This window comes from Ambystoma mexicanum, chromosome 5p (genome assembly GCF_040938575.1).
Source record: "Ambystoma mexicanum isolate Mex_15411 chromosome 5p, UKY_AmexF1_1, whole genome shotgun sequence".
Lineage (NCBI taxonomy): Eukaryota > Metazoa > Chordata > Amphibia > Caudata > Ambystomatidae > Ambystoma > Ambystoma mexicanum.
In genome coordinates, this window is record NC_090930.1 from 806,679,613 (window position 1) to 806,698,305 (window position 18,693).

Consider the following 18,693-nt stretch of genomic DNA (forward strand, 5'->3'; position numbering starts at 1 on the left):
TTGTCATACAGTATAAGAGTTTAAGGTCCTTGGGGCAGTTTTTGCGCAAGTTATCACTTAAAGTCCGATCCCCAAATCTATTTAAAAGTCAGTTCAGAAAGGTCTCAAAGTCTCCCGAAGCAGCAGAACAGCAAAGGTTTCTGTAGACACTTCCAGTCTCTAGGTAAGGATACTAGAAGAATAACAATGGTGGAGACCCTTTTAAAGGACTCGCAAAAGGGACACAAGCTGACAGCGTGGGTCAGAGGTAGGAGTGGACACCCTGGACACTACTACGCACACTGCAATGCTCTGGAGCAACTTCTTGGATCAAGGAAAGCAATACCTTTTCACACCAAAGTACCTTAGTTTAGAAGAAATGTTTGTGGCTGGATTCTCCTCGATGTAGCAGCACTGGACCGACCTCCAGATTCCTTTGTCTGGTGACGAAAGGCAGGACAATGGATGTGATCTCCCAGCAGCATTCTTGAAGGAGGACATCTGGCACAGATTTTGTTCAGCTTCTCTCGTCAGTGTGCAGTTTTGGCACCTTTTCTGCAGCACCAACAAAGGACAGGATTGTCCCAGTCCATCTCCGAAGATTCCTGCACTCTGGTTGAGGGGACTCGGATGAGCCGGATTGTGTCTCTGAAGGTTCACCTGGCGCTCAGTAAAGACAGACGGATTTAGCCTTGACAAGACGATGCAACACGATTGGGTCAGAGGACTTTTGGTATTTGTGGTCCGCAGCACTGGCACCCGACAGCACCTCGGGAGATAGCGCAGATTGTAGTTCGTCTTAGGACAGGTTATTCCTACCAGTCAAAGGGAAGGAGTCATCTACCAAGAAGAGAGCCCTTATCCAAGCCCGCATCTCTGCGGCATCAAACAACTCCGCCGAACTCTTTAAAATCTGCAAGGAGCTGGCCAACCCTGTTGCAGTCTCTACCTCTCCTGTCCCCTCCCAGGCCCTCTGCACTGCACTGGCCTCTCACTTCATCTCTATAACTCAGGACATCCTGTCCTCGCTCTCCTCCTTTCACCTCCCTCCGTCCCTACCCTGTTCTTCCTCTGGCCCATCTGCGGTCAACCCTCCTCCCTCTTTCTCTGCCTTTCCACCCTTCTCTGCTGACGAGGTTTCCAGACAAGTCCGATCAATGAAAGTCTCGTCTAAACAGGTTCACCCCTGTTCCTCCAAAACTATCAAGGACTCCCTGGCTCCTGCCCTGGCTGACTTTTGCAACCACTCCTTCGCCTCTGGAGTCTTCCCTTCCCCCCTCAAGCACTCCCTTGTGCACCCTCTTCTCAAGAAACCCTCTTCCGACCCCTCCTGCCCGGCTAACTATCGCCCTATCTCCATCACTCCCTTCCTGGGCAAGCTCCTGGAGAAACTGGCCATCTCCCAGCTTAACCTCCATGCTGAATCTGTTGGTAGTCTTCATGACCATCAATCTGGCTTCAGAGCTGCCAGAAGCACGGAAACTGCTCTCCTGAAAATCCGTGAAGACCTGCTCTTGAACCTCGATTCCAACACTCCGTGTGTTCTCATTCTGCTCGATCTCTCCTCTGCCTTTGACAGTCAACCATGCCATCCTGCTCAACCGTCTCCGGGAAAACCTGGGTATCACTGGTCAGGCTCTGGCGTGGCTGACCTCTTTCCTTTCATATCGACCCTCCCAGGTCCAACTGGGGTCCTTCCTCTCCGACATCTTTTTCTCCACCTGTGGTGTCCCCCAGGGATCTAATCTCTCTCCCTGGCTGTTCAACCAGTATCTGGCACTCCTTGCCCACCGCATCGCCGCTCTCTGCCCTAATTTCCAGTGCTATGCGGACGATACCCAGCTCATTTTCAAGCTACCCTCAGCCTCCCCCTCTCCTTCCCTCATCTCTGACTGTCTGTCTGCTATCCAAGAATGGTGTGCGCCAATGACCTCTGCCTTAATGCCAGTAAGACTGAGATTCTACTCATCGGTACTCCCACTCCCTCCAACTCTCTGGCCAGCCTCCCTTGGCCCCCTCCCTGCTCCTACCTGCAAGGCAAAAAACCTTGGGGTCATCTTCGACTCCACACTCTCCTTCTCTCCCCATATTTCTGACGTCGCCAAGAGGTCACACTACCAACTGCACCTCCTCAGAGGTATTCTTCCCTTCCTCTCCTTCCCCCAGAAGCTCACTGTCTCCCGAGCCCTGGTTCTCTCGAAGCTGGATTACTGTAACAGCCTCTATCTTAATCTGCCTGCCTCCACTCTCCGCCCTCTGCAACTCATCCAGAACAGAACTGCGAGACTTGTCCTTGGCCTCAAGCCCAGGGACCGTATCTCTCCAGGACTGAAATCTCTACACTGGCTCCCAGTGGCTGCGAGGATAAAGTTCAAAACCCTCTGCATTGTCCACAAGGCCTTCTGGGGCCTGGGTCCTAAATACCTTCAACTCTCTCTTCCCAAATATCTTCCTCCCCGAGCCCTTCGCTCATCCGCCTCCAACTCCCTCATGGTCAGCCGTTTCTCGAAGCAACGAGCTGGGGGTAGATCTCTCTCCGCGGCAGGGGCCTCCCTCTGGAACAGCCTTCCTGCCTCCCTGAAACTTGAGGAGAACCACCTCCGGTTCCGGAAGCACCTCAAAACCTTCCTCTTTGCTTCTGCTTTCTCTCTCCCTCTCCCCTGCTGAACAGCTAATTAATTCTTCACTAAACTGCACTGATCCTGCAACTGGACCACTCTAAACGGCCTTCGGTCCTGGGCCCAGCCACTGATCCCCTGGAACCCCTCTGCACTGCGGGACTGTCTCTGTATCCCTACAGCCCCCCCCCCCCTTCCCCAGCGCTTGTTCTGCACTTACCTTGCACTTGCCACCAGCTGGCCCTTTTTTTTTTTTTCCTTCTTATTTATTACTTTACGACACTTACCTAACTGCACTTCCCCCCCCCTCCCCTTCCCCTTGCACTTTTTCCCCCTCCCCCACCCCTGCACTTGCGCGATCTGAATGACACCTGGCCTAGTAGGATCGTTTTGTTATGTCTCCCCTTGTTCCTCCCCTCCCTGCCTCGTCGCGCCTTGAAACACCTGTGTATAGGCGCGTTACAAATACCATATCATATCATATCTCATCTTTGGAGTTATCCGCCGTATAGAAAACAGGGTCAGGACAGCAGTGGTCCCTTCACGATGTTGCTAAGGGCCTGCAAGAGTCACTGGTACGTGTGCGCACACAACAAATAACCACACTACAAATGGCAAAAAAAGAAAGAAGCCACCAAGTTAGTACTTAGGTGACCCTATTGTGCACAACCGGGACTGTGAATACAGTCTGCGGTACAAAATAGCACAATAGTTGGTACAACACATCCGCTACCACCAGCGTTAACTAGAGGGTTGTTTAGGTGACTGAAAAGTCACAGGAGCAGAGAGAAGGGGGAATACTACGTATCCCCCTTGGCACTCCGCATAATGTGGTGTGTGCCAATCTCTAAGAGTATAACGTTTTAGAAGGGATACCAAGTATCCCTCTATCCTTAAGAACAGTAGAAAAATAATTTTTCCCAGCAACAGTGCCCAAAAGGAGCGGTGTGCTGCAAAAGTAAAAAACACAGATCCCTTACAAGAGATATGGAGCAAAGTAGACTCCATAGTAAAGGTAAAACACAGAACAGAGTTCCAAAAGAGAGCCCATAAGAATGAATAAATGGAAAAGCCTCCACTCATTCAGGATATAAAGAAAAAGGTCCATAAAGAAGTCTAGCTAAAAGTGCCCTGGGTCTCACTAGGAGATGGGGTGAAGCATACAAATGATAAATCTCCCTAACAGTAATACCTTCAGAATGGCAGCAGGCCATTCAAAGGTAAGTGAAGCTTTTGTGATAACTTTTCAGAATATCTGTTTCAGGTACAAATGGATGAACCAAAACCAACAAAGAACAGATAAATACTTGCAATTATTTTTACAGAGGCCTAACACTTCAGAAGTTCATCCCCATCTAGTTATGAGTGTCTCCGATTGGAGGGAAACACAGGTAGGCACAAGCTGTAAGTTCAAAATGTTTCAGAGGAAGTCTTCAATTACAAGTAAGTACACTCTTTGTTGGAAAAAGGGGTCAGGGATTTCGTAGCAGGCTCCCTGAAGGCATAGAGGCGTTAGCATGGGCGAACGTGTATGGGTGTACTACCAAACGCACACATCAGCACTCCAGCAGCAGCAAAGCAACTCTAGGTAAGTTCTACCAGGAGTCTCTCAGTACCTTAGCAAGAGGATGCAGCAGCAGATCTGGTCACCAGATTCTTGGTCAGACACACGAAAGAAGTGACACTGGAACTGGAAGGAATCTTGCAGCAGCAGTCAATTGAAGAAGAGGCTCTCAGCAATGGATTCTTCTCGGTTCTTGATTTTGGCACCTTTTCCAAAGCACCAGTTAAGAGCGAATACCACCCTGTTGAGTTGTGTCGCTTTCTCGGTCCAGCACTCTGGTGACAGGACCTTCAAGGAGTGGAATCTTGCCTCTGAAGGTACGGCAGGGGTCCACCGAAGTTTCGGGAGGAGTCGATCTTCTTAAGTCTATGCACTGCATGATGGCCACAGGTCCCAGGGTTTTGGCGGTTTGCAGCTTGTGGAAGTCACAGCTAGTCATGGGATGGCTCAAAATGAAGGTCATCTCAATACTGATTAGTTCCACCAGTTTATGAGACAGTCATCCTCTTCGGAGTTCTGACGCTTTGACGCATAGCAGCAATTACACAGAAGGTATCTCCGGTTGTTTGGAAGGGACTGCAGGCGTTTCTCCTCTTCTTCCTGGTTGTTTCTTCAGTTCCAGAGGGTCAGCTTGTCTTCAACCTCAGGATCCATGCCTTTTATGCAGGAACCCAGCTTATAAGCACAGATGCACCATTCAAACAGTTGGAACTGGTTCCAGGCAGGCACACCAGAAGACAAAGGCAAGCAGAGTTTCAGAATCCTCCCCAGTTTCCTGTCCGGACAGGCACTGGAGCCTTAGCAGGCTTCACAAAGGATTCCCACTGACGTCAAAAGTCACATCAGGGCCACAGAAGACCCCCAATGATAAAGAAATCAACAAAGAAAAGACTCACCACCAGCTCAGGAGAGTCAGGCAGGAAGTACCATGGCACTAGATGGCCGGTGTGCATGTTATTTTGCAACCAATTTAAGTTCAAGCAACACCGGTGCAGGGGGGACCTCATGACTGTTGGGTTGGGTTGGATTGTAGTACAAGTCAAAGGACAGACCCAGCGGAGTGGAAAGGAGAGTCAGCTGCATGCAGTGGTAGTCATTGATGCATACTTCCCACATCCACTGGTACAGGATTCGTAGATAAATTGAAGTCGCACAGGAGACGAGTCAGACACAGAAAAAGGACCGGGAGGGCGTTTGGCAGTGCACTTGCAGAAACTAAGGAAGCAGAGTGCCCTGGAGATTTGCATTCGGGGAAGATGCAACCAGGGTGAGCTTCAAGTGCTCCAACTCCACTTCCAATCTATCTGCCTGTGCTCATCCTGTTGGGTCAGTTGGGCGTTTTTGTAATCCAACTCCAATCTCCATCTGTATGGAACTCCCCCCATGGTAGGTCCTCTGGACCGAGAACGGTGAGCAGGCGAAGATGCCGATTCATAGGATTCCTCCTCTTTTGTAGAGAACTGGTATTGAAATTGAGAAATGGACTCTACTAACGTGGCTGTTGTGCCAGCTGAACCAAGTTCCTGTTCTACACATAATTCACTTTGTTTTTCAACCTCGAGTTTGTTCAAGACATCAACAGTAAACGCGTCCATTTTCAGAATACTACAACAGTAGGTCAATCTCTTTTTATAAAACCTTGTATGCAAGTCTCTCACAGATATTAGCTGCATTGGGTTTACTGCATCATAAAACCAGTATCCACACCATTGAGCACCAGTCGTCAAGGAGACTTACCTCAAGCCCTGTGGTCAGGGTCTTTAGGTGGATCCTCCGGACTTGGGTCCTGTTCATGATTCTCTCAAGCGCCCCAGACCTTCCAAGCACTAGTTGTGACAGAGCAGTGCGGCCAAACACTAAGGAGCTAAAGTGGGGTGGTTAACGGGTACAGTATAATTTTCATTTATACCCAATGAGAGAAGTCCACACACTATATTTCTATGAAAACAATCTTTATATAAAAGGCAAAGAGAAAAATCACTACACACTTACAGGTAAGTAGACTTTGTAAAACAAAAGATCCCACAATGTACTAGGTATGTATGTATACATTTAAATGTATTAAGTGCATCTGGGCGCTAGAGGAGAAAAGAAAAGGGAAGGAAGCAGCTAGAGAAGAAAACAGAAAACCTAAAAAAAAGCTAATAAAGGAAGGTTTTTAAAGCTTTACGAAAACACAGATCAGATGTTTCATGTAGAGACCCTGGCAGGGAGTTCCACAAGGAAGGGGCCAGAGCGGAGAAAGAGTGTCCTCAAATATTGCTCTACGGAACCGTGGAACCACCAGAAGGGTTTTACCCGAAGAACGAAGCCTACGCGCTGGTATACAAGTAGTGAGTTTATAGCAAAGGAAGGCCGGACCTATGCCCTGAATTGCCCAGTGCACAATGTACAGGACACAACTTCATCCGGCTTCCGACAGGGAGCCAATGGAGCTTGGCCAGCACTGGACCTGCGTGGGAAAATTTAGGAGCCTCCAACACCAGACGCGCTGCCGCGTTTTGCAAGTCCTGGAGACTATCAGAAAATCAGGCTGGCCCAGACAGATGCCATTGCAATAATCCAGGGTGCCCATGATGGATGCAGTAACCACCAAGGAGCGATGGAAGGCACAAAGGACAAAACATTTCTCTGTATTTTCAACTTCAGAAAAACAGCCTGCAGACAGTCCCTCAAATTAGAGGGAGAGCGAGACCTGGGCACCAAGGCGAAAGATCGGCTGCGTATCATCGGCATTTGTGCAAAAACGTACGCCATGGGATGAAACTAAGTCAGGAAGAAGGGCGCACGTATAGATTAAACAGTAGCGGGGATAGGGAGGAGCCCTGGGGGACCACACATGACACGGACGAGGGAGTAGAGAAAAACGTCCCCTGTGGCAGACATTTATTCATGATTTGGTCATTAACGGTCAGAGATCGAGGTGTAGAACAGCAAGTCTGATGCAGTTAGCAGTAGTTCTCTATGCAGGGATATGTCATTCTCAGGCACAAGATTCGGTTCCCAAGGATGGCGTAAGTTTGGAGAGCCAAAAACAAAGGTGGGGACCCCCTACATGGGCATCTGGGGTGAGTTCAATATATACTAAACAAATAGGATGCCCTATGTGCTGAAAAACTCAATAAATCTGATACATAATGGTGGACTGTCAAAGTAGGAATATTACTACTACATAATGGTGGACTGTGAAAGTAGGAATATTACTGCTGCAAATGTTATTTAGAATGTCTTTATACAAACCCGATTTGGCTGCGAAGATGAATGGCAGAATGGTGTGTTTGTGATATATACATATGAGAAATGTTTACACAAAAATGCGCTATTTGCACAAAAAAAACTTTTGTTTATAAACAATATGTTTATTGGAAATGAATTGTCTTACAATTGTTCAAAAATGATGTATTTTATGAAATTGTAACAGAATAAAATTATATTTTTAATAAGAACACATTCTCTGGTCCTCAGCATGCGTTTTCTGAAACACATTTATTGAGTTTTTCAACACATAGGGCATCCTATTTGTTTAGTATATGTCAGTTTGGAGAGGCCTGAAGGAAGAACGAATATCGAAGGAAAGTTGAAGTCACACTGGAGACGAGCCTCCTACCGAAGGACTGCAAGGAGAGTTCAGTTGTGCGGTTGCAGGAAAAAAGGCAACACAGGGCCCCGGAATAATAGAAGTGGACACGCAACGTGAAGAACCTGTAAAACCTGAAGCGACTTAATATCCTGGGGCCGAGGGGGTCGAAAACCACTGATGTGGGATGTCAGGCTGAAAATCCACTGTTGAAGAAAACAATAGAGATGGAGGGAGTTCTTGGGGACAAATAAATTAGTAGTCTCACAATTGAGCCTCTGGCGGCCAAATCTACTTTTAGTAACCAACAGCACATATGGAATCAGTGTGACAAACATTCTTATACCAAATATTGTAGCCACTCAGTGGATTGGAGGCCCGACTCCCCAAAAACGGTTCACAATAGTGATTTAAGGGATGTACAATGCAGACTGCCTTGTAATCTTGACTATCCGAGTGTTCTTTTTTATTATTTGAGTACAGGGGTCCTGAATCCCTGGTGGAGAATACTTGCACTATTGAATGAAATCCCTGCCTTCAGAACTATATCATCTGCTGACAAAGCTGGTGGACTTCATTCATCCGGTGCGGTAGGACCACGTTTGGTTAGTTTTTAATACAAGGTCAGTTTATGATGCTTTCCTACAGCAAGTAGAAGTCTTCAACAAAATGGGTTATGATCTGTTGTCATTTTCTTGGGGATTCTCTAAGCCTGACACTGCAAACATTCCATGTGTAACAAGAGAGGCCAACGTTATGGGTTGCCCTCCCTCAAACTCAGTTGGATCACAAGGTTCGGGGGAAGACATAACTAGCTAGCGTTGGTTGGCAAGGACCCTTAGAGACCCCATCCATCAGTTAAAAGGATTTAAAAATCAAACTTAATAGTAGGTAAATCTCGATTCTCTTGGAACACAAGGGGTCATGGTCATCTAGTCAATTCTTTAGATTTATGTGCCAGACTTGCTACTTATTCGCTTTTATATCTTCATATGACCTGCCCATATGTTCTCGATGGATTTGAATGTTTTTGGGAACCTGCCACTCGTGGCCTTTTAGGTCGACCATCTGGTGGCTTGTTAATTGCTGTTCGATTGGACAGCAACTTTAAAGTTGTGAAATGTACTAACCTTGCGCAGGGATTTATGGCTATTAGGATTGACATCAAATCTGCTCTGTGTACTGTACACCCATTGGTAGTAAACATTTACTGGGCCTGTAAAAACTTGACTCAGCACTTAGACCTTTTGAACAATTTTGTTTCTGAAGAAATGTCTAACTGTAATGGGCTGCAGATTGTGGTGGCGGGAGATCTGAATACCCATATTGAGCATGTCAAGAATCCTGTGGTCCTGGACAAACCGTTGGGCGGAGGTAGGAGTAGAAGTAGAAAATCAGAACAGGTAAAATTATGGGGCACATTATTTCATATTTTTTCACAATTGGGGTCTGTTCTCCGCTAGAGAGAGTGAAGATTTACAATGTTGGTTCCCGACTTGGTCGGATGGTCACAATTCTACAGTGATTTATTATATCTTTATTACTCACTTTCTACTTGAGGCGACTTCCACATTGAGAATACTGCGTTCTGAGCTGAGTGACCATAGTATGTTGGGTGTTAACTTGGGACTTGGGCTTAAAATAGAAACCTAGCTTCTGTCAAGCAACAAACCTACTGGTAAACTCAGCCAAAACATGGATAAAGTGGCATCAGGGAAATATTACAAAAGCCATTAAAATTTGTGTGAAAAACAATGCCCAATCCACAATCTAGGAGAAGCAAACCCTTTACACTCATGATTCCTTTGGGCCGTATTTGGATAAAATAATAAGTACAATAGCAAATAAAGGTGTAAATAGGCTAGCAATCGGAGGCAAGCCTAGACATAGATACAACAACCAAGTCAGAGAATTAAAAAATGGCAGCAATAGAGAAATTAGACACATTAGACACATTAGAAATTTGGGCCTAAATTGGGCTATTATTTCCTCTGAAATAAAGAAGCTGAAGTTGAAACGTAAAAACTAGTTAAGGAACCATAAAATGACTAATTCAATTAGATAATGAAAATATGCTGGCTGCCCTAAGGCATGGTTCCAGCAGAAACTTATGGCTCTTAATAAATTAGAGTAACAAAACTTCTCCACAGATTAATCCCATTAGTGAACAAAGTTGGTCATGACACTTGGGGAAATCTATGTTCAGAATGGAGTCCCCAAAAATTGTGACTCCACTCTACTGCTCTCTTGGGATGTGAAGTTCACAGTCGAAGCAATTGAGTCACAAATTAAAAAACAAGTGTATCGCCGGCTACCGGCCCCAACAACTTATCAAATGCTCTGATGAAGCAGGACCGTGTGCTTTGGGCAAAGGTGTTGTCCTTGCTGTTTGAAGATTTTATAAGCACAAAGATTATACCATCAACTTGTCGTCTGTCATACATTGTACCAATCTATAAATCTGGGGACAAAAAAAAATCCCTAACAACTACCGTCCAATTGCAATCCTGGACGCGGAATCCAAGATTTTTGCAGACTTCGATCCTAAGTGCACAGCAGTTTGGGTTTAGGAAACAATTTAACTGCAGCATATGATTTCGGCATTTTGTGTTTACATCAAGCAAAATGACCTTAAAATGAATGAAGGCAAAATAACTTATGAAATTGAGTTCCTGTAAATCATTGAAGAACTATGACTGGTATATAGATCACGTAAAGCTTGAAGTTAAGTGAAATTAAATTTTTGGGCTTCCCCATCTTTGATAAATTTAGGAAAAACCTATATCAAGCCCATCTGGCGTATAAAATAACCCTACAGATTAACCAGATGAAGAAAGCGGCCAAGAAATTTGGTATGTTTTCACTGATCCCTCTAATAACCTTTCATAATCTAAAAGTCACACTAAAAAGAACATAGACTTTAATTGTATCCAGATTCCTTAATATCTATGCTTGGGAAATCTGAAGCTAAAATTTGGAAAAGTGAATTGTTCTGTTTACCAACCACAGTACCGAATGAGGCAAAACGGTGCAAGCTGGGTGCATGGTCTTTGGGATGCCATGTTTTGTGGCGACAATTGTCCTGGTTTAGTAGATTGATAGTAGATTCAACTTGTACAGATTGCTTGGCGGTGATCTTCAGGGGAACTCAAAGGTTGCCGCTCTCATAAAACTGCAAACATTGAGCCTTGCAACGCTTGATAAATTGGGTCTACCTTTCAATAACTAAATAGAAAATCCGGTCAGGGTAAAGAAAATATTACAACTCTCCGACTGGATTGCTACAATGGAGGGAGTTACCTCTACGAAATTGTTTGCACAACTGGTTACCCATCAAAAAGGGTTGGGAGTTGGAAACCTATTTAAAAAGATTTCCAAATAAAGGGTGGAGACATTGCTATATGAAATTTCATTTTAATGTTTGCACAACTGGAGAAATAATGGAAAGTAGATCGGGTAAAGGGCCCCTGAGAGTATTTTTTCCATGTCGATTCTGTAAACTTTCAACAAAGAAGGAAACATTAAGACATCTGCTTCTTCACTGTAAGGTCTCATTAGTACCCGGCACGCGCGGCTGAACAGGAATACTGTGTGGTGATTGGCTCATTTGCGAGCCATACCACACAGTATTCACATCCACGCCGTGTGTGCCGGCTACTCTGTTCCCAGCGAGGGGCGTGGCAGCCCCTCAGCCAATGAGGAGACTCGAAACGGGGCAATCCCCGCTCCGAGCCTCCCCATGGCTGGAGGCTTTCTTTGTCCCCCGCCGGGGACGCAGTTAAGATTTTTTATTTTTCACAGCCTTTCCTCCCTCCTCCCTCCCCCCTCCACCCCGCCCCACCCCACTTACCTTCTATCCCGCGGTCTCCGGCAGGGGACGATGGAAACCTCCAGTCGTGTTGAGCCTCGAAGCCGGGCCATCCCCGCTCCAAGCCTCCACACGGCTGGAGGCTTCCATCGTCCCCCGCCGGAGACCGCAGTACGTTTTTTTTTCTTCCTCCCCATCCCCTCCCTTCCACCCTCCCGACCCCACTTACCTTCTTTTTTCTTCTGGTCTTGGAAGCGAACGCGTTGGGAACACTTATGTTCCCAGCGCATCCGCTCCCGACGGCTGCCATGGAAAGGGATGGCGGTGGGCATTTTTTTTTTTTTTCCTGTTCCGAAACGTATTTTGGAACAGAAAAAAAAGCAATTAGTACCCTGGTCTAATGGCCCAGGGTACTAATGGCAATAAGACACTCAGTGGCGGGCCAATACCGCCCGAGGTAATGCCCCCGGGGCACCGTTAAGGCCCTCGCTGCGCTCGGCCCTATAACTCGCCCCGGGGGCATTACCTGGGGCAGTATTGGCCCGCCACCTCATGGCTTATTGCCACATTACCGGCCTGCATTAAAACCTTTGGGCAATTTGTGTCCAACTTTGGGTTGGTTAATTCGGATGGCCTGTGGTGGAGCATGATGCATGGTCCTTCTATACAACTCAAAATTGCAGTAGTTGATTTTCTGTCAAGAGTTTGTGGGATTGTAACAATTGTCAATGGAAAGAGTTCGGAGACTAACCGTGTGAGAGTCAACTGAGTGGTAATGACATTTGGCTCCGTCTTATTATCTGAGAGCCGGTGTCGTCATGAACATCCAGACGCCTATGACTGGACACCTCATTTGAGCATAGTTCTAGGAAAATCTGATTATACTGAAAGTAATGCAATTTGGTTAAATGTTCCATCGATTGACTCTTTAGTAAATTTAGCAGTTTGGTAACTGTTAATAAGACTGGAATGTGTTTCATGGTCACCTGTACAGCATGCTCAATGTGAGGAAGGTTCTTTTTGATGAGTTGTGATATTCTCTGAACACGCACTTTTTGTATTGTTGTTTCTTAGACATTGTTTTTATTATCAATACGTTGACTACTTTTAACTAAAATCATTTATGTATCTGAATTTGTATGTACTTTTATATGCTATCTTATTGTGATATACTTGCATTCTTTCTTTTTGTAAAGGTTTGCATTTGCAAACCATAAACAAATTAAAAAAAAAAATAGAAAAATTATTTTGCTGAAAATCTTTCAAATAATTGTTGCACAGACAAGACCAGGTATGATGTAGCCCTAATCAGATTACAGTTGTCAATGTATTTTCTTTCCTTGTGGACCTACATCAATTCAGAACATTCCATTTCCAACATGCATTCTAGCAGTATTTCAGGCGGTGTGCAGTCATAATGTCGAAAATAAAATGTCGACAGACAAAAATGTCAACAAAAAAAATGTCGAAAAAAAACGACTTTTTTTCAATGCATTTTATTTTTAATATTCAACACTTTTTATTATAATTTAATATATTTTTTTTTTATAATCAACACTCGCATATGCGTGGTTTGCCTGAAACAAACCACGCATATGCGAGTGTTGATTATCTGGTAGGTTTCCTTCTCAAAACAAAGATATCGCAATCTTGTCTAATGAACACTGGAAAAGGATATATTTAAACACTTCTTCCATTTATGCAATGCCCTCAGTTTTGGTAATTCTATTCTAGTTTTTAATTCTGTATAATATACTGACAGAAAGAAGAAAAAAAAGACATCTATAAACTTGTGAGCACTTACACTGCATGACCTTGACTTCTTTCCCTAAAGGCATCCACAATCCTCTGGTAGGAGCATGAGCCAGAAAGTCCCTGGCATGTTCATTTCCCGGTACATCTGGGATGCAATCTTCAGGCTTCGTCTCATCCTCCTAAAGAAAGACAGCCCAACAGAAACTGTGTATAGAAGTAGCACACTATAACTTCAACAGAATGATAACGAAACAGAGGATTTTGCAACGAGAGAGCCGAGTATGGGACGGTGGTATACCAGAGTGCTAAACCTAGGGACATTTAGGATCCATATAAACAATATCTTATTTCACAAGCGCAGGAGACGGTCTGGATCGGAGCATGGAGTAACCAGAGATATAGCTGGCCAGAGGTGTGGCACATTTATGTGTATACTGGAGTATTACATGCTGTAATGTTTTTTTGTTGGTGGTTTTGAAAAGCAATAAAAAGAATTAAACAAAGTGTTAAGTTAACCATTGAGATGTGTTAAACGGAATGAACAATAATTCTGCTCAGTAGTAGTTACGTTAAATTACATTTAGTTTCTAAAAGAAAAACAAACATGCTTTGAGAAGACTTTAAGAGGATACTTTTTTCTTAGGCTAGCATAAATCTGTTTAATGACAGTTAGCTCCAGAAGTGGGGACTGAGAACAGTCGGGTATTCAGGAAACAGACATGCAAAAAAGCCATTTTATGTGGAAGCATATTCCTTTAACCTTTCTCAAAATAAAGTAGTCTTAACAAATATTGTTGTACAAGTGGAAAAAGACTCCTGAATTTGGCAATAGCGAGGCATAAGATGGCAAAGGTTTGTGCAAACGGAGATGCCAAAAAAGCAACCAGCTTAGACCACAGGGTCATCCATTCACTCACTTGAAATCCAAGAACCACATCGATAATGGTATTAAAATACTGCATGGTGTGTTTTTATGTGACTAATTTGAAAAATGTACAATTCAGTTTCATATTAGGTCAGCTGCAACCATAAGACCATAAGAGGCTCACGATACAAGCAAAGCATTGTTAGGTCGGAATTCCATTTTTGGGTGTCCCGCTGTCCTCTTTTCTGGGACTAAAACTTGTGCTTATTCCCCTTGGTTTACTAGGATCTTTCACATTTTGTATGGGTTTAGGGGACTAGTGAAGTACCCCTGAAGTACCCCTGCCACTCCAACACCTTTTACAGTTCTATGTGAAAATGTCACCTGGAAAAAAGTCATGAGGTAGGCAATTTTTCCCACCTGCACCCCTAAAAGCCTTCCCCCACATATTCTAGGACGGGTATTTTTATTATGAGGACAGTCGTAAAATATATGGGGAAAGTGCTCGATTTTCTTGGGATTGCAAATTTGGGGAAAGGTCACCCCCTGGCAACCTTTTCCCAGATACCCTTTTACTACACTGTCCTATGATGGGCCCTATGGCTCAAATTTTAATCTATGGAATACATCAGATTTTTTAACATTAGATCTTTTAAAGAGAAATATTCTTGATTGAACACACCACCACGACGACAATCCCACCCCAAAATCTCTAGACAATGAACAGGCTGTTAATCTGGATGACATGCATTACTTACCGTAAAAGCATTTGTGATGATTGCATCTGCTTAGATTCACATGCTGTGCATATGGTCCGACATCTAGTGGTAACCGCGGCGTATTGCATCTGGTCTTTCGGGGACCGAAAGGGGACGTCGGCATAGGCGTGTCTGTAACACTATCCCTATTGTGACGTGTGTAGTACCCAAAATCCCTCACGCGCCGAGGTCCCTTTGATTGTATTTTTTCTGCCATGAGGGAGCCCAAGGCTATCGCGAGTGAGTACATAAAGAGAGAAAGTAGTAAGACGTCTATGTTCCTTCCACCCCGAGCGGGGAGGTAGGGAGGGCGTATGTGAATCTTAGCAGATACAATCATCAGAAATGCTATTACGGTAAGTAATGCATGTCTTCCGATGCTTGTTAATCTGCTTAGAATCACATGCTGTGCATAGACTAGCGAGCAGTACCCGGAGTTGGAGGTGGGTTGTGAGAAGGAACAGTAGAGAAAAGAGGTCTTAGTACTGCTCGTCCCACCTGAGAATCAGACCTAGGAGTGTCTAGGCAATAGTGTTTTGTAAAGGTGTGTACAGAACTCCAGGTTGCCGCTTTGCAAATGGACTCAAGAGGAACATTTGCAATGAATGCTATGGAAGCCCCAGTGCCTCGAGTAGAGTGTGCTCTAGGCTTGAAGGGCAGTTTTCTCTTCGCAAGAGTAACAGTGTGATGCATTTGACAATCCACCTTGAGATAGCTGATTTAGAGACAGGATCCCCTGCTCTACCAGCTGCCACTGAAACAAAGAATTGTTTAGTCTTCCTTAGTGGTTTAGTTCTTTCCAGGTAAAACATGACTGCCCTGCGCATGTCTAATGTGTGAAGGCTTCTTTCGGCCATGTTAGTAGGGTTCTGGAAGAAAGGGGCTAGTTGGATTGATTGGTTCACATGGAACTTCGAGATGAATTTAGGCGCAAACCTGGGATGTGCGTGCAGAACTACCTTATCCTTGTGGACTGCGACAAAGGGGTCTAGAACAGAAAGAGCCTGTAGTTCGCTAACCCTTCTGATAGAAGTGATTGCCACTAGGAAGGCTGTCTTAGAAGTCAGGTCTTTCAGACTTGCTTTATGCATAGGCTCAAAGGGAGCTCCCATGAACCTGGTTAAAACCACATTCAGATCCCATCCAGGGGCTGGGTGAGAGATGGGAGGATAAACCCTCTTAACCCCTTCCATGAAGGCTTTAATCACTGGTATTTTCCACCACAATACCTTTTGTTGTGATGTGGTGTAGGCTGACAGAGCAGCCAGATGAACTTTTAGGGAATTGAAGACTAACCCAGAGTCCAACAGGTGGGTTCGATACAGCACAATGTGTGAGGGTGAGCAATCGATGGGATTGACGCCCTCGGAATTGCACCAGATGACAAAACGTTTCCATTTGCTGGCATAGCAATAACGTGTATTAGGTTTTCTCGCTTCCCTGAGTATGTCCATGCACCTCTGAGGGAGTTGCAGGTGTCCAAACTCTATGATCTCAGGAGCCAGGCTGCTAAGTTCAGAGCTTGTGGGCATGGGTGTAGGGTCTCCCCCCCTGTCCTGAGACAACATGTTGTACGGGCAGGGGAGAGGGACATTTCCATCAGGTGAGTGAACCAGGGTTGGCGGGCCCACAGGGGGGCCACCAGTATCATGGTAACTGGTTCCTGGTGCCTCTTCTGCACTATCTTGTTGAGAAGGGGAGTCGGGGGAAAGCGTAGACAAATTTCCCCGACCAAGTTATCGAGAGACCGTTCCCCTTGGATCAGTTCTGGGGGTACCTGGAGGCGTAGTCTTGGCATTGGGTGTTCTCCTGAGTAGCGAACAGGTCGATCTCTGGGAAACCCCATTCTGCGAAGACGTTGCACACAATGTATTCGTGCAGTCGCCATTCGTATTCTTCTGGTAGAGGAAAATCTCTGCCGAGTTAGTCTGCCAGAAGATTGAGTTCTCCTGGAACATTTTGGGACAACATCATCTTGTGTTTGAGAGCCCATATCCAAATGTTTTGGGACAGCTTGGATAGCCCTGGAGAGTGGGTGCCCCCCTGTTTGTTCAGGTAATACATTGCTGTAGTGCTGTCCGTTAGGATCAGCACTGTCTTCCCTTGCAGTTGCGTCTGAAAGGCCTTCAATGCTTTGAACACCGCTAATAGCTCCAGTAAGTTTATATGGTTGGACGCTACTTGAGGGGACCACACTCCATGTGCTGTCTGCTGAAGCAGGTGACCCCCCCCCCCCCCACCCCCACCCCCACCCCGTGAGAGATGCGTCTGTCGTGAGAGTGGCTTCCACTGCAGGGGTGGTGAAGGTCTTCCCCTTCAAGAGGTTTTCTCTTGGCCACCACTGGCGAGGGCTGGTGGGACAACTACCAGATCTTCCCATCCAAATGATGGGGCCTGCAGGTTAGGGCCCCCCTGGGGGCAAATGGCTGATCATCTGCCCCAGGGAAGGGGCAAAAAAAAAAAATAGATTTGGTAGAGGGGGCTGGGGGGACCACTTGCCAGCAGGGATTTATTTTACGGAAAAGGGGGCCGGCCCTCTCCCCCTTACCCCAAGGGGAAATGGGGGCACCCCTTGTAGCCCTCCCTGGGGGGCAGATATCTGCTCATAGGAAGGGGCATCGGACCCCAGGGAGGGCTGCATGAGATGGTCCCCTCTTATCCGCCCCCAAGGAGGGCTAATTGAGATGGCCCCCTTTCATTTAGTGAGGGGTGGGGGTAAAGAGGGCCACCACCCTTTACATTGGAAAATTCCCTGGAGGTTTAGGGTGCGCCTCAGCCCGCCCTAAAGTGTAGTGTAGTGTACCATTTTCTATTTTTTTCTTCGTTTACCAAACTTCCCTTGGCGGAGATGGGCACAATAGTGTGCCATTCTGCCCCCAGGGCACCCAAACCTTACTGCCGCATCCATTGGGGGACCTGTCTGAAGGTTTGGGGGTGTGCCTCTCCCCCCACCCCAAGTAGAGTGTGGGGGGGGGGCACCTCATGCAGCCCTCCCTGGGGCAGGGTCAAATGTGTTTTTGTTGGGGGGGGAGGGGTGTTCAGTAGACCACCAGGGATGCTTGCAAGGGGGGGGCGTCATGATTGGAAAGTATGAGTGTAGATTTGTTTTTGCTTGGGAGACTGTAGGTAACAAATGTTTTTTGTTTCGTTTACAGCTTTTTCTATGCGAGCAGCTGCAACGTTATGGGAGTACTGTTTTTTTATTATTCTATGGGTAGGGCCCACTGTCAGTGGGGTGGATGAGACTGGGGCTGGATTGTTGGTGGTGGTGTGGGTGGGAATGGGCCGTCTGGGCAGATATTTTGGTGGGCTGGGACACAATTGCAGGGGCAGGCCACAAATTGCCCCCATGCCAGCAGAACATTGGTTTTTTCCCCTGGGAGCGGATCTGTCCCATGTGGGTTGTCTGTCTGCAAGCCCAGGCTGCACCTCTGGCTGTGCTACGTTACAGATGTCACCTCCGGGGAGGAATGAGGATCCTGCCGGGGCTCCCTGGAGCTGCCGGTGTGCTTAGGGGAACGGTACACCCACATGGTACATGGATGTCCAAGGCCGGGGACATTACCTCCACCCGTCCTGAGTTGTGGCTGGCTGCATTACCGCTTTTCCCTTCAGGTAGGTATTGGCACACTGCCGGGACTCCCTGGTGGGGAAAACGTGTAACGCAGGCCAGCCAGAGCTCCAGCAAAGTCGACAATGTCCCTGGCCACCCTTCTCCTATGTGGGTCTTCGGCAGGGCTTTTGGGTAATACATTCTGGGGAGATTTGC

At 46.2% G+C, this 18,693-nt stretch overlaps 1 protein-coding gene across 1 annotated transcript in view; it reads right to left on the reverse strand.

Annotated features, from left to right (window-relative positions):
* The window catches only part of RP9 (RP9 pre-mRNA splicing factor), a 160,149-nt gene that overhangs the window by 69,626 nt on the left and 71,830 nt on the right, over positions 1-18,693 (reverse strand). The window contains exon 3 of the mRNA XM_069613231.1: positions 13,351-13,480. Coding sequence (XP_069469332.1) covers positions 13,351-13,480 — 130 coding nt within the window. The remainder of the gene's footprint in view (positions 1-13,350; positions 13,481-18,693) is intronic.